This window comes from Notolepis coatsorum (genome assembly GCF_963971535.1).
Source record: "Notolepis coatsorum genome assembly, chromosome: 2".
NCBI classification, from domain to species: Eukaryota; Metazoa; Chordata; class Actinopteri; order Aulopiformes; family Paralepididae; genus Notolepis; species Notolepis coatsorum.
Window position 1 is genome coordinate 29,935,545 of NC_140166.1, and position 15,083 is coordinate 29,950,627.

A 15,083-nucleotide genomic window follows, 5' to 3' on the forward strand; every position below is an offset into this window, starting at 1 on the left:
CTAAGGGCTAAGGGACTAAAAAGAAAGTTCTACTTTACTTGCGCCATATATATATGCGCTGTGAACAAATAGTACCATTCGTATTTCGCCAGACGTATTCCTACGCGGAACCGGGGCTAGTAACGACATGTTCGTCGGCACGATTGAACTTGAACCAAGGGGCTTGGCTGCTGGCGCCAAGTTCTTGTCCAATGAGAGAATGAAACTATTATGGGCTGTTAGTAGACTAAAGGGATATTCAGTGTATATGTACAAGGAATATACAAGAGATATCAAACGATATACAAATACTATTAAATATATATCCATAAATAAATATATATATTTGGTTTAATCTGATCCTTCACAACAGTTTCAGTCAAGGCGGCTAAACTTGAATTTAAGACATTTTAAGACTTTCTAATGACCCATGCATGCAATTCCACTTACTTGTCATTGCTGGGGGCAGACCTGAACCAGCTTCAGGGAGCACACCTTGAGCTGCTTCCAGTGATAGATCAAGGACTGCTTCCTGTGACACTGTAAGCAGATGACAAACACAGCTTACCAAGGAACAGTGAAGTTCACTATTTAAGGCGGTGGGTGGCAGTTTAATAAGATTATTGGACAAATCATGCGTGGTTTCAGTCAATAGGCGGCTAAACTTGAATTTAAGACATTTTAAGACTTTCTAAGGACCCAGGCATGCAATTCCACTTACTTGTCATTGCTGGGGGCAGACCTGAACCCGCTTCAGGGAGCACACCTTGAGCTGCTTCCAGTGATAGATCAAGGACTGCTTCCTGTGACACTGTAAGCAGATGACAAACACAGCTTAGTAAGGAACAGTGAACTTGATGAATGAAGACATTTATACATTATTTCCTAGATCAATTAAAAACAGGATTAATGCATTAAATATCTTTAATGCAAGTGCAAGTAGAAAATGTACCCAATACAGCCTGGTGGTAGCTGTTTATTGCCACCGCTGTCGTCCCAAATAACTTTTTGATGTTGTCTATTCGCTTCTTGTTTTTGTTGTTGTTGAAGTGTTCTAGGATGTTTCTCATCAGGAACAGATGGGTCGATGGTAGTTGCTGCGTTAAAAAGTTATTGTTCTTTCTCATTTGTGCAAACAGTTGTTTTGCAACTTGACTGTTTACATGTCCTGCAGTTTGAGGGACTATTATTATTATTACTAGATCTGGTATGTCTAGATGTAACATTACTGTCTATTTACAAGTTTACTCTATTATTACATGTCATAAATGTCTAGATGTAACATTACTGTCTATGTACCTATGTAAACGAGACGAAAGTGAAGTTGAAAATGGTGCGCAGTAGTGCAAATACTTGTCCAGACCACTAATACTTGTCCAGACCGCCTCCAACCCGTCCAGCCTGGCTCTGCGGCTCTGCAGATACCCCCTACTCACTCATGAAGTCAACGTGGTCCCCTGTACGGTCGCTTTAAGAAGGGGGGGGGTGTCTCTCCGGCGTCGTCTCTCTTGTATTTGAATAACAGCAGTCAGAGGGCTGGCTGGAGCCTGGAGTCAGATTGCGTCGGATGTTTTTCTGCTTCCGATAACACTGATGCAAGACGCGCTTAGACGACCTGGCTGTCTGTCTAGTGCCGTTGTTGTCATCGCTAATGCAAAACACCATCGATATAATATAGGAACGCTATTTTCTGCCGTTCCTTCACATCGCCGCATGCACGTATTGCACTGTTCACTGTTCGCAAAATCGCTAACATGGACTTGCACATATTGGACCACAGACTACGGGTCATCAGCATAGCCAAGAATGGGCTGGTGGATTTCACACACCCTCTGATCAAGCTGATATTTCTTCGGAATAGAACCAGGTAGGGTGCATTGATATTTATGGCGACGTTATATAAGGGCGAACTAGCTTGCAATCCTGCTCTGTTGTTGCTATGAGTTGCCCTATAGCGCCACTTCATCCAGGGTGGCCTAGCCAGTATTTTAGCTTGCTTTGTGCTGCATGCCCTGTACTGTACTGCCCGTTTACATCCTTTACATTTGCAACACGCCTAAAACTACTAGGACAGGATTTCAATCAACACTTTCTTGTAATGCAAGCTTGGCAACGCAGGCAAGGAAATACACATGTCAGAAATTACGTACTGTATGGGATTTCCAGTTATGGTTACTTTCTAATATAGGCTATACAATTTTATTAACTAGTGACCCCCACTGGGGAGATTCACTTGTTACAAGAGCACAGAAGTAAAAGGGGGAAAAAACAATATGCTATATATACTTACAGGAAAAACAATATAATTTATACATATACTTACAAGAAAGACAATATACTTTAAATACAGTATACCTAATTGCACAAAGATTGGATAATTGCACAGGATAAAATGGTATTAAGTGTTATTGCCCAAGGGTGAAACACAAGATAAATATGATGCTAAATAAATGACATAAATGATAAATGAATAATCAGAATAAATAAGATATATAACCTGATATAAATAAATAGTTCTAAGTAGCTGTGATGTTATGGCACATTTTGATAGGAAAGCATACAAAAAGTAGAAATATATATAATCTATATATGATTAATATATCACTACCTTTTTAATTTTAATTCTACTACTAAAGCATTAGGTGATGCAGCTAACGTGAAGTCGTGACGGCCTATACTCTTTGTAAGGGGATCACATTAAGCCTTAGCCAGGCCAGAGCTGCTCTAGTGGAAGACCAGATAATGCTTACACTGCTTTATTTCCAATGGGATCCTGATTCAACACTGTGCCACCAATGACCCCCCCCCCCCCCCCCAAACAGGCCAGCGCTGGTGGTGTGGCGAGTCTGGCGACGGTGGCAATTCTGATTTCTGAGTTAATCCCTGGATATCCTGCCATTGTTATGCAATTGTTTATTTCTCTAGCTGCCCCACATATGAAGAAAGGATCAACATCTGGCTTCAAGCTGCCCTATGTGTGATTGCAGTGCAGCGGTAAAGGCTGGAGTGAGGCTCTGATACTTCACACAGTTGGCCTCTTCTAGCACTTTATCCCTTTGATTTAAACCCTTTCACTACCACACTACCAAATGGTTAACCCTTTTCACTGCGACAATACAGAAGGTTAGCCCTTTCACTGCCACACGACAAAGGGTTACCCCATTTCAATCACAACCACACTACAGAAGGTTAACCCTTTCACCTTCTGTACTACTGGTTAGGGGTGGGACGATACATCGATCCAGATCGATACATCGATGTAATTATCAACAATCGAATCGGATCGATGCGATGTAATAAGATCGATTCATATCGATACTCTTATTTTGAAAATCCTGTGGCGAGTCTCATATCCGCCCAAGAACAACAGCAGTAGCTCCGTGTGTGTAGATGTTACAGCATAGCATTCTCCCTTTCTGTGTGTGTGTGTGCGCGCGTCTTTGGAAAGACCAGATGAGGCAGAGGAGTTTGATGTTTAAATGTTATTTAAACATAAACAATATAATACATAATAAATGTAGGCCTATACATGATCATGCAACATCAACAAATTGTTGTAGGAACAGTTTGGGAGAGGGAGGTTGTGAGTTTTGAGTTCCAAAAAATTTTGCTTAAAGCTTAAAGCTCAATATATAAAAACGTGGCACTTTACAGTGAACAGGAGGTCTATTTGTATTAAAAACAATAGATTGATTTTCCTTTAAATGTCTGGAAGAGCTCAAAAATGAAAGGGAAACGGGCATAATTGCAGCCTTCGCAGAGGATGAAACACCAATGCCGGGTGGAAAACCCAATATCTTGTTTGAAAATGTTGGTAGGATTTAATGCCATTGATCTCCTTTGTGCTCTGTAATGTCCACGTCCTGATATCTACTGTATATCTACTGTATATCTGACTGTCCTCGAGGACTCCCTCACAGGCTTCCCACAGATCAAATCTACAACACGAGTCTGTCCTCCCATCAGTCTGTCAGCCAGACAGTCCACCATAGTCCTATCTAGTCTACTGTAGCAGCGGCTGATTAGAATCAGGTTTTATAGTCCCTTTCTTATCACCACAGCGGACTAATGGCTTTCAAAGCATCACTGATACATTATATTAGGCAGACGGCAGGCAGACATTTATCTTCCTTCTATCCAACGCACAACATTTCAATCCACATACAGCCGCTCCCCGAGGGAGCATGTCTATGTTCCCCGGGTCCTATGTTCCCTGGGTTCTATGTTCCCCGCTTTGATTGATTGATTGATTGAAAATTTTAGACCACCAGCCCTGATTCCAAACTCTAACCTTAACCAGTTCGAAAAAGGGCCTAAGTTTAACCGTTCGAAACAAGGCGGACATTAATAATTAATAAAATAATAAACATTTATAAAATGTTCAATCTATTAATCAATCAAAGCGGGGAACATAGAACCCGGGGAACATAGGACCCGGGGACCATAGGGATGATCCCCTCCCCGACAGTGATCCTCTACCTCTCGATATCGGGGGCGATGTGTTTGGACATGCCCATGCTTGACGGATGCATTGTGTAATGATTGACTTCACCTTCTTTTTCTTTTTAAAAGCATTTGTCACCCTGAAAGATCCTGACAGCGAGCCCGTTTATATGCAATATACCTACCCAGGCTATTATGTCATTGGAAAGTATGTCCCAGAAAGCACCAGAAATAGTTGAAGTTGAGGTTCAGATCAGCAGGCCTGTGTGTCTCGTTGTGCACATGCTGTGTAGTAATGTAGTACGGCACACGCTCTCTATTAGGGCTGCAACGATTAGTCGACATAATCGATGACGTCGACTAGATATTGTCGATTAGTCATTAAAAAAAATATATATATTATTTTTTTTTTTATTTTTTTTTGCACTACCTATCTTTGTGAAAGTGGCTTCTCAGCTCTGGTCCAGCCAGCTGAAGACTTCTTAGCTTAACATAACAGACCGACAGTAAGTTTGGGGGAACTAATGGGATAACTGGTTATGTTGTTTGGTCCTGACAAGAGTCTCAAAGCAACTCTGAGGTCATGCTCAATGTCCAATCTGTTCCTCTGCTCCGTCTTCAGCTGGACCAGAGCTGAGAAGCCACTTTCACAAAGATAGGTTTTTTCTTTATAAATATAGTTGTTTTTCGATTAGTCGACTAATTGAAAAAATAATCGACAGATTAGTCGACTACCAAAATAGTCATTAGTTGCAGCCCTACTCTCTATGGTTGCCTTTTTGCCTCGTTGTCTTTCCTGTTTTTTTTTTCGAGGGGAGGGGATCTACTGCCCTGTGAGATCCTGCGTGGGTTTAGTTGGATTACATTCATAGCAACTCAAAACAATTGGAGAGCACAACATCAACAACCTCTAATGTAAACTGCGCATCCAGAAAACCTCCTAATAAGTCTGTCCGCTCCCATTCATTGTGCTAAGCTAGGCTAACGTGCAGCCAGATGGCTTTCTACTGAACACACAGAGAGGAAGCTGTTATCTCACTTTTCGTCTCTCTGGAGAAGACGGTGCTAATTTCCCAAAATGTTGGCGTGTTCCTTTTTAATATAATAAAACTATCCCACAGCCACAGGTCCTGTATGGCTGCTAATGCTGCGTAGGATGAACACACTTGTTAATCAAAGGAACCCTCTTGTCTAAGGAACCCTCTTGTTACTAGAATAAGTGCTCATCTTCTACAACATGGGCTAAAGGAGCAGAATGCAATATATTGTCAGCCTTAGGGCTGGGCGATATGGAAAAAAATCATATCGCGATAACGATATGATAATTTTATTTTATTTCTCGATATCGATAATTATCGAATTGTTATAAGTATAAAAAAAATTAAAAAAAAAAAAAAAAACTTTTCCTTTCTTTTTTTTTCTTTTTTTTTAAACAACAGATGAATATTTATTTTGCAGCAATTCTTTGTCATTGCCGCCATCTTTAGTGTTACATCCCCTCACACTCCAGTTCTCAGGCTGCAGCTGGTTTAAAAGCTAAAGTAAACCGGCTTCTCTGCTGGCTGTGGCTCCAGAGGAGTTGAACAGTTCTGGCTCTGCTAGTTTATTTTCGATCTTTTGGCGCTTTTTTGGTGGACAAACCACCGCACATGTGCACCGTGACTCGTGACTGGAGTCTAGTTCTGCTAGCACACATAGCCTACTGTGTACAGACGGTTTCAAAATGTATTTTAAATTAGAAAGCAAACAAAATAAATGGACAAGAGAAAAAGAAATCTGAATTTGGTCAGTATTGTCATTTGGACAAGCAAAGCCATTACTTTAAGTTGCAGGCAAGAAAGACAAGTCTGTCCACTGTCTCTGGTTTTAAAACTGCCCTGTTGCAGGTAAAAAAAAAAAAAAAAAAAGTAAAAAAAAAAAAAAACGATTTTTTTATTTCGATATTCGATATCGATTATTAAAATATATCGCGATATTTATCGTTATCGTTATATCGCCCAGCCCTAGTCAGCCTACTTCTACTAGTTGGCAAAGGCTGCCCGTGTGTGTGTACAGTGGTGTGTGTGTACAGTGGTGTGTGTACAGTGGTGTGTGTGTACAGTGGTGTGTGTGTGTAGTGTGTACATCAGGGCTATTCAACTAAATTGTTCAGGGGGCCACATTGTCAGAAACCCAAGGGGCCAGGGGCCGGACTGCCACGGCGCCTCCCCCTGCTATGAATATATGTACACTTGACACAACACGCAACCACATTTTCACAACTTTTATTTAACTACATTGCAAAAGTAGTATACTTTTCAAAAAAAGTGCTTAATTTATGTGCCCCATCTGCAACATCTCCTGCAGAAAGTGCTTCATTTATGACTGTGCAACAACTGCAACATCTCCTCTTCAACATTTCAATATAAAAATAAAATAAAAAACAAACAAGTGCATGATGTGCATCTGAACATTCTAACATCAACACTTGAACAAAAAAACACATTTATAGTGCAGCTGAGCTTATGAAAAAGTGCTTCATGTCTGTGCAACAACAGCAAATCACAGCATCTTATTAGCACTTATTGTCCACTCTTAACTCTCAAACATCAGGGGGGTGGGGGGCAGACAGGCCTAGCCTACATACACACATCTAATGAGAGCGATTGCACTTCTTTGACTGGGCAATGGCAGAGAGAGGGTTCATAGGAAGTGAGGGCTACCCGCAAACAGTGATGCAAATGCTCATTTGTCAAGGAGGCACGTTGCTTGTTTTAATGGCATTCATGTGAGAGAAACTGGATTCACAGGTGTATGTTGAGCCAAACATTGTTAGCACAGATATTGCCAGTGTTTTTATTTTGGGGAATGTCTTGACATGAATACACTTTATCCAAAATGTTGTGGTGGATTCATTCTCAAGTGCCTGCTTCAGAGCAGATGATGCTTGCATGTCAATTATTTCAAGTTGCAGGAGACCTTCATCAATGTGAAGTTATGCAAGGAACTCTTGTCCTTTTGTGGAAATAGCAGCTACATTGGCAAATGGGTTGCTCACAAAATGCATCAATTCTCTGGACATGTCAAATTCATTCATTCATTCACTTGCAAAGTTTTCCCTCAATTTATCAATGAAATCTGTCATTAATTGAGTGACTTTTGGCTCAATTGTGCGTGTTAATGTTGACATGAAAAGAAAAAAGTTAAAAAAAAATATATATATATATATATATATATATATTAATAAAAAAAATAATTTTATTTTTTATTTTTTATTTTTTATTATCATGTAATCTTTGGCGGGCCGGTCAGAATCATCCGCCGCGGGCCGCCAGTTGAATAGCCCTGGTGTACATGCTGGGGCCAATATGAAGATATACAGAATATTAAGTAGGGATGCACGATATTGATTTTGACACCGATACCGATAACTTTATGCTCCTCAAGCCGATAACCGATATCGATAACCGATATTTATTGTATTATATATATATATTTTTTTAAATGTATATATATATATTTCTTTTAATCAAAATTTTTTTTTTTAGTATTTATAAGCTCCGACGTCATCGGTACTGCTATCGGTACTCGAGAAATTATGGAGTTTTTTTTTGAGGAATTTAAACGTTGCAAACTAATCTTGTTGGCCGTTTTCTATATCTCTCCTGCCTCGGTGTCTCTGCCTGCGCGAGGAGCGGGCTGTGCTCACACACACACTCACTCACTCACACACACACACACACACACACACACACACACGGGTGCTGCCGAGTACAGACAGCTCTGCTCTCATCATGGCGGACAGAACGAAACGTTCAAAAGTCTGGGTCTATTTTACTAAAGTCGATGCTGACAACGCTCGTTGCCACAAGTGCAACAAGACATTTGCCAGTAATGTATAAGCGCTGGTACTTGTCAATGTGGCTGGCGGGGAGCTAAAGTTATTAGCCTGAGCTCCGAGTAGAGTAATGGCTGACAATCCGGAGGTAAATAAAGGAACGAGAGCTTCTGATTGGTGGTAAGAAGAAGAGGTGGGTGCAAGCGGTGGGACGTAATTGTCAGATCGACTGTCTGCCTCCGAATGTAACGTGACTACGTCACAGCCAAGAAAGGGAGCGCTGGATTTGTGAAAAACTCCCTGTTCCTAAACCACACGCTATCAGTGGTACCACAGTACTGGCAAAACGGGAGGAGGCTATAATAATAACAAGCGCCCTTCATCCAAATCCACCCACACCGGATTTCTTTTAACCAAAAAATGTATTATATATTATCGGAGCTATCAATAACGTTATCAGGTTTATCGGGATGACGTCATAATTGCTGATATCGCCCCGATAATTATCGTTCATCCCTAGTAATAAATAGTTTGTTAATAAACTCCGTTACTTGAACAATTTTCACTGTGCTCCTAAATTTCTTTGTGTGCTCCTACATTTTTATTTAGATTTTTTTATCTACTTTTTCTCCCCATTTTCTATTTTTCTCCCATCCCAATTTTGTATTATCCAATTCTACCCTCCCCTGTCTCGAACGTTGTTAGACCATGCCTCCCACTGGTCTGCCTTTTTTTTTCTTTTCTTTTTTATGAGCACATGTGCTCCTTGGGGAAAAGGTTAGCGTAGAGCCCTATATATGGAGACATTAACATTACGTTATCAATAGGGATGCACCGAATGGGAAATTCTTGGCCGAAACCGATACCGAAAATAGGAAACAGTTGGCCGAAAACCGAATGCCGAAAGGCCGAAAATGATTAATATAAATATATATATATATATTTTTTTTCTTAGCTACCTGATTATGGCAAAAGACATGATTATGGCTAAACTTAACTTAAATAATATTAATAATCACTATTATGGGCCTATAAAACATTTATTCAGCACTTTTGAATGCATACATTAATTCCAGACTGACTGCTGAAAGATTGTACAATTTAAAATTTTTCTCTTTGCATTAAAGTCGAGTGCATTTTCTTTTCTCTGTAGGATAATTACAACAAAGTGCATTCAGAACAAAGCCAAGGTGCTTTAAAACTGCATAACGATTGCATAAAGACACACACACAGGACTGTTGCATTTACTACATCTCCCATGACTCTTAGCAGGGGATGACGTAGCTTATGAGAGACTACAACGATTGATGACGACTTCCTGTCCTCGCATTTCCATTTGCGGTTTAACGATACATTTTCAACAACAGATTGCTGCTAATTAAACACTTCATTTAAATGGAGTAACGTTAACGTTATGTCGAGTTCATACGTGTAGTGTAGTATGAACTCGTCATAGCGTTAACATTACTCAGTGTCCACTGTTGCTGCCACCGTTGCGTCGCAGATGGATGGTACACTGTTAGCTCCGTAGCTAATCCGCTCCTAGACTACTGATGGCAGTACCGTTAACGTCGGAGCTGATCAATACTCAGTTTTTTTCTAATTTAGTTTAGAACCGGGTTTCGGGGGGCATCCCTACTCCCAAGAGGAGTTAGTTATCACAGGCTGTAGAATGCAGGAAGAGCTGCCAAGCTGCTCACGTTACATGTTGCGCATGCTACCGGTATGTCTGTAGTAGTCGCGTTTTGATGACGTCATCACAACAACACGTTATTTGACTTTCGGTCATATATTTTCGGTGCTAAAACCCTTTCGGCCGAAAGCCGAAAGAGCCGTTTTAACCTTTTTCGGCCGATAATTTTCGGTAGCCGAATTTTCGGTGCATCCCTAGTTATCAAACATAGGGACGAAGACTGTAAAAAAAAGTGTCGACAATGTTTTATAATCTTTGTTAATTTTCATCATAAAAATTCTGTGCCCCCGAAATACAAAAAAAAGCCCTGGATTTTTTATTTTTATTTCTAACCCTGACGTCAATGTAATTCCAGTTCAGACACAGACGATACTTATTTGATTGACATTGCAATTCCAACATAGGCAAACGAGCCAGGGATGGCTAGAATGATCCGGATGATAATTTAGAACGGGGATCAGAGGAAAAAGATCAAAGGATAAAAACCCGACTATACTCGTGATTGGCGCTCAACCGCTGGCGAGATAACCTGACTATACTCATGATTGGCGCTGAATGTGTAGTAAGTAAGTAAGTAAAAACAATATATAAAAAAAAAGTCATCCACGATATACATATTGTTATAAAGAAATAAATAAAAAAAACGAATATACGACAATTGTATGAAAAGGCACAAGATAAAGACATGCATGAGTCACGATTCAATTTGAAAATGTATTCTCAATGCAATACATGCATAGATTTGATTCTAGATTGTTGTTTTGAGTAACTTCTTTTTCTCCAGCATCCCTAGTCATTTGTACTGAAAAACTAAATACTGTACACACAGTCAAAATACTGTTATACCATCAAAACTAAGACAAATATTGTGATGTGATATTTTGGCCATAGTGCCCCAGCTGTCATTTCTCCAGGCATGTTTGGAAAGAGGATCATTTGACTTCACCGTTCCAGAACGAGAAACGCCACAAGCTATCAGGATGGTTACTAAAGCCTCCTGTGTTGCTATTCATAATCCACGGGTGAATTCACAAACACAAGAGAACACGGAAAAGAACAAACTCGCTATGGTTTTGTCGTGCTTTAACCTACGACTGGCCCTGTGCCTGTTTACTCCACACAAGCACACCTACTGTGAGCCCAGTCCTGCAGGCTGCTTCATGGCCCTCCCTCCCTCTCCTCCCTCTCTAGTCTCTCCCTCTCCTCTCCTCTCCTCCCTCTACCTCCCCTCTCCTCCCTCTCTCCTCTCCTCTCTCCCCTCCACTCCTCTGTGAAACCAGTCCTGCAGGCTGCTTCACGGCCCTCCTCCCTCTCTCCCTCCCCTCTTTTCCCTCTCTCCCTCTCCTCTCCTCCCTCTCTCCCTCTCCTCCCGCTCCTTCCTATCTCCTCCCTCCCCTCCTCTCTCTCCCCGCCACTCCTCTGCTGCCTTCTAATGAGAAAGCATGAGTTGAGATTAGGGGTGGGACGATACATCGATCCAGATCGATACATCGATGTAATTATCAACAATCGAATCGGATCGATGCAATGTAATAAGATCGATTCATATCGATACTCTTATTTTGAAAATCCTGTGGCGAGTCTCATATCCGCCCAAGAACAACAGCAGTAGCTCCGTGTGTGTAGACGTTACAGCATAGCATTCTCCCTTTCTGTGTGTGTGACTGTGCGCGCGTCTTTGGAAAGACCAGATGAGGTCAGAGGAGTTTGATGTTTAAATGTTATTTAAACATAAACAATATAATACATAATAAATGTAGGCCTATACATGATCATGCAACATCAACAAATTGTTGTAGGAACGGTTTGGGAGAGGGAGGTAGGGAGGGGTTTTAGGTTGAGTTTTGAGTTCCAAAAAATGGAGCTTAAAGTTTAAAGCTCAATATATCAAAACGTGGCACTTTACAGTGAACAGGAGGTCTATTTGTATTAAAAACAATAGATTGATTTTCCTTTAAATGTCTGGAAGAGCTCAAAAATACAAATGTCAAATGATATTTTCGTTACCTTTTTTTAGTTGATCTAAATGTTACTGATTGTGTTAAATGGGCATATGATATCATCTCATATCGATTGCAGGCACCTGAATCTAATCTAATCGTATTGTATCGTGAGAGACTTTGTGATATCGGCAAATATCGTATCGTTGTCCAAAGAATCGATATCGTATCGTATCATGATGAAACTGGTGATTCCCACCCCTAGTTGAGATGATGCGTCGACTCTAAAGCCTAAAGAACAACAGAGGCTTTACCACTTGTGTGCTCCGTCGAGGGTTGAGGCGCTCACTCCGTCCCCTGTTTACACAGGGGGGTGCCTGACTGCCTGGCCTCTAATAACAAGCAGGGAGTTGCAGGGTAACGTCCCCCATTATCTCCCTGTGAGAACCCTTATGAGAACGTGCCCCGTCCTTTAGGTCAGGACTCAGGATACAGCAAGCTGAAGGTTGTGTGGCGATAGCTTTTGGGGGGTGGGGGGGTTACAGTGTGCTTGTGACAACATCACCTCGCTCTCGGACTCCCCTGATCGCCTTTCCTCAGCTGGAGCATAATTCGCAGAAGTCGTCACCCCCCCCCCCCCAGCTTTTGCTTCATACAGCTGGATCAAAGTCCAGTCTGCCTTGTTTTCTTGTTTTTCAAAGCCCTTCCAGCTGATTTGTCCTGCTTTGCTCTACCTCCCGATCTGTTGCAACTTGCTACCCTGCCCCCCCCCCCCCCCCCCCTCTACCTCTCTTGTTCCCCTATTATGGCTGCCGCTCGGCTCAATAGGAACAACGTTACCTCATTACCGCAGAACCGGTAGCACGTAGAATGTGTGTCACCACTCAGCGACATGTTACATTATGTTGTGGGAACAGGGAAATTAACTCATTATGGGATGGCATGAGGTGCGAGTGTCCTTGTGTGGCTGTCGCTGCCTCCAAATGAATCTAGGCATAAGCCGGGTCTATATTCTTAGAACATTTGCAGAGCAAAGCCTATAGGCTCGTCTGTAGAACATTTAGCAGACTGCCTCACAAACGGGAAACGGAAACATTCTCACAGATTGCGTGTTGCACTCGGAACTAGGGGTGGACGGTATGGTCTAAAATTTATATCGCGGTATAATTTGAAGCATAGACGGTAACGGTATATATCACGGTATCAGTGTTTCCGTTAGATTTTTTTTTTGTGCCTGTAATAATAATATTTTAACTTAAAACTAGGCTACTTTTGCATATACAGTCATTATATTCCAAATAAAATAAGTCCTGAGACGAGACTCCGTGCTGCTCCCAACGAATCCCAATAGTATGCAACTGCAGAGCCGCAGAGCAGGGGCGCTTTCAGTAGGGATGGGTACCTTTCACATTTGAACCGATACCGGTACCGGTACCTGTGAATCGATACCGGTACCCAACGGTACCTTTTTTCGGTACTTTAGTCTCAAGAAATTTAATTTGCCTACCTCAGTCGTAAAAAAAAGAATCCAAACTTCAAATAACTACAATTTCGACAGTTTTCGGCTTGTCATTGCTCCGACTGCTTTGTTGTTGAATCAAGTCAAATCCTAGGTAAGCATATATTGTGCGTGTGAACGTTGACATGAAAAGAAAAAAGTTGACCGAAGGACCCATGTCACACTTTTTCTTTACCCATTTTTTGTCTATTTGTTTTAATTTATGTACTGTGTATTGTCTATGAATGTTGTCTATGTATGTTGTTGAAAAAATGAAAATAAAAATTTAAGTTTAAAAAAAAGAAAAGAAAAAAGTTAAATTATTATTATTATTATTATTATTTTGGTTTCTCACTTGATTCGATACTCGGTAGTACCGACGTGTTTCGGTTCGGTGCCTCAAAAGTACCGAATTCGGTACCCATCCCTAGCTTTCAGGTCCGGTCACAGGCCCGCTCAACAGCGCCCCCCACCCAACGGCTGAATTGCCAATGGCTGAATGGAGTATTGCACTGTGCAGGCACAGCGGCCCCGCTCTGCAGCTGCATGCTTCTCGCAAAATCCAGCATCCAGCTCCCGCTGCCCAGCCGTCGTTATCAGAACACTACACACATCATAATGTTCACAGCAAACTGTAGTTGATCACCAGGTATGTTTTATTAACGTAGAATAATTCATATAAGAAAAACGATAGGGAAATCTCTTACCTTTCTCCACTGGTTAAAAATGCCAGGAACTGAAATTGAAACTTGCTGTGCGCCGCGGTGATATGTGTTTATTATGAAATGACAATTGCGTGTTGACACGCCCACTGCGCGAAGCCTCCTAAATAACTTTTTCCATTTTGCACATATCTATTATCTATGACTAATTCTATCTATTTTTAGGGGCAAATGCGAGTGAAATAGTCGCGCTGTGGTTACATGACGTCATTGCTATTTTAGAGCTGCTCTACCGGTTACAAGGTATAGTCAAAATCCATACCGTAGAGCAAATTCATATCGTTTATACCGTCCACCCCTACTCGGAACCCTTAAGAAACCTAAAACCTACGCTTGTGGTATTACTCTAGATATTTGGCTTTGATATATATTCTACTTAACTGGCACCCAGAAAAGTGGCCATTTAAAAAAAACTTGAACTTGAGGACTGCATACTTTTTTTAAAAAGCGTATCTTTATACTTATAGCACATGCATAAGCCTAAAATGTTCACCTAGATCCCTGATTTGCACAACCCCAAGTGGGGTATCATTGGAAAGCTACACTCATTGGCTACAACCCTGTCCAATAACTTTCGCAATCGGCAAATGATTGACAGTTCCAGAGCCCCAGGAGTCTGCGGCGGTAATCTGACTCTCGTGTGTACAAAGTCACACGCCTGAGAACCTCGAGAACCGCTGAACGGATTTTGACGCCTGAGGTGGCATTCGAACTGGAACATATAGGGCTTTAATTATATATATTTATTATATGTTTTATAAAAAAAACTCAGACCCGAGCCGATAGACACTCGCAAAGTGGCGTGTTGCGCCGGTGGGCAAATCGTCCAAAATAGGGCCTGTGGCCGGGCAGTTGCCAGTTAAGAGGTTAAAACAATAGATGGACATAATACAACTCTAGCGCTGTCCCTGTCCTACCTCTTCTCAGATGCTTTGGTATGTTTGAAACCCCTAAACCAGAACGTTTGGTATGTTTGAAACCCCTAAACCA

General features: G+C 41.3%; 1 protein-coding gene across 3 annotated transcripts in view; it reads left to right on the forward strand.

Moving 5' to 3' along the window:
• Window positions 1-1,610: 1,610 nt before the first annotated feature.
• castor1 (cytosolic arginine sensor for mTORC1 subunit 1) overlaps window positions 1,611-15,083 on the forward strand; it is a 75,481-nt gene continuing 62,008 nt past the window's right edge. For all 3 annotated transcript variants that reach the window (XM_084307982.1, XM_084307983.1, XM_084307984.1), the window contains exon 1: window positions 1,611-1,846. In XM_084307982.1, the coding sequence (XP_084164108.1) occupies window positions 1,734-1,846 (113 nt within the window). In that variant the 5' untranslated portion in view covers window positions 1,611-1,733. The remainder of the gene's footprint in view (window positions 1,847-15,083) is intronic.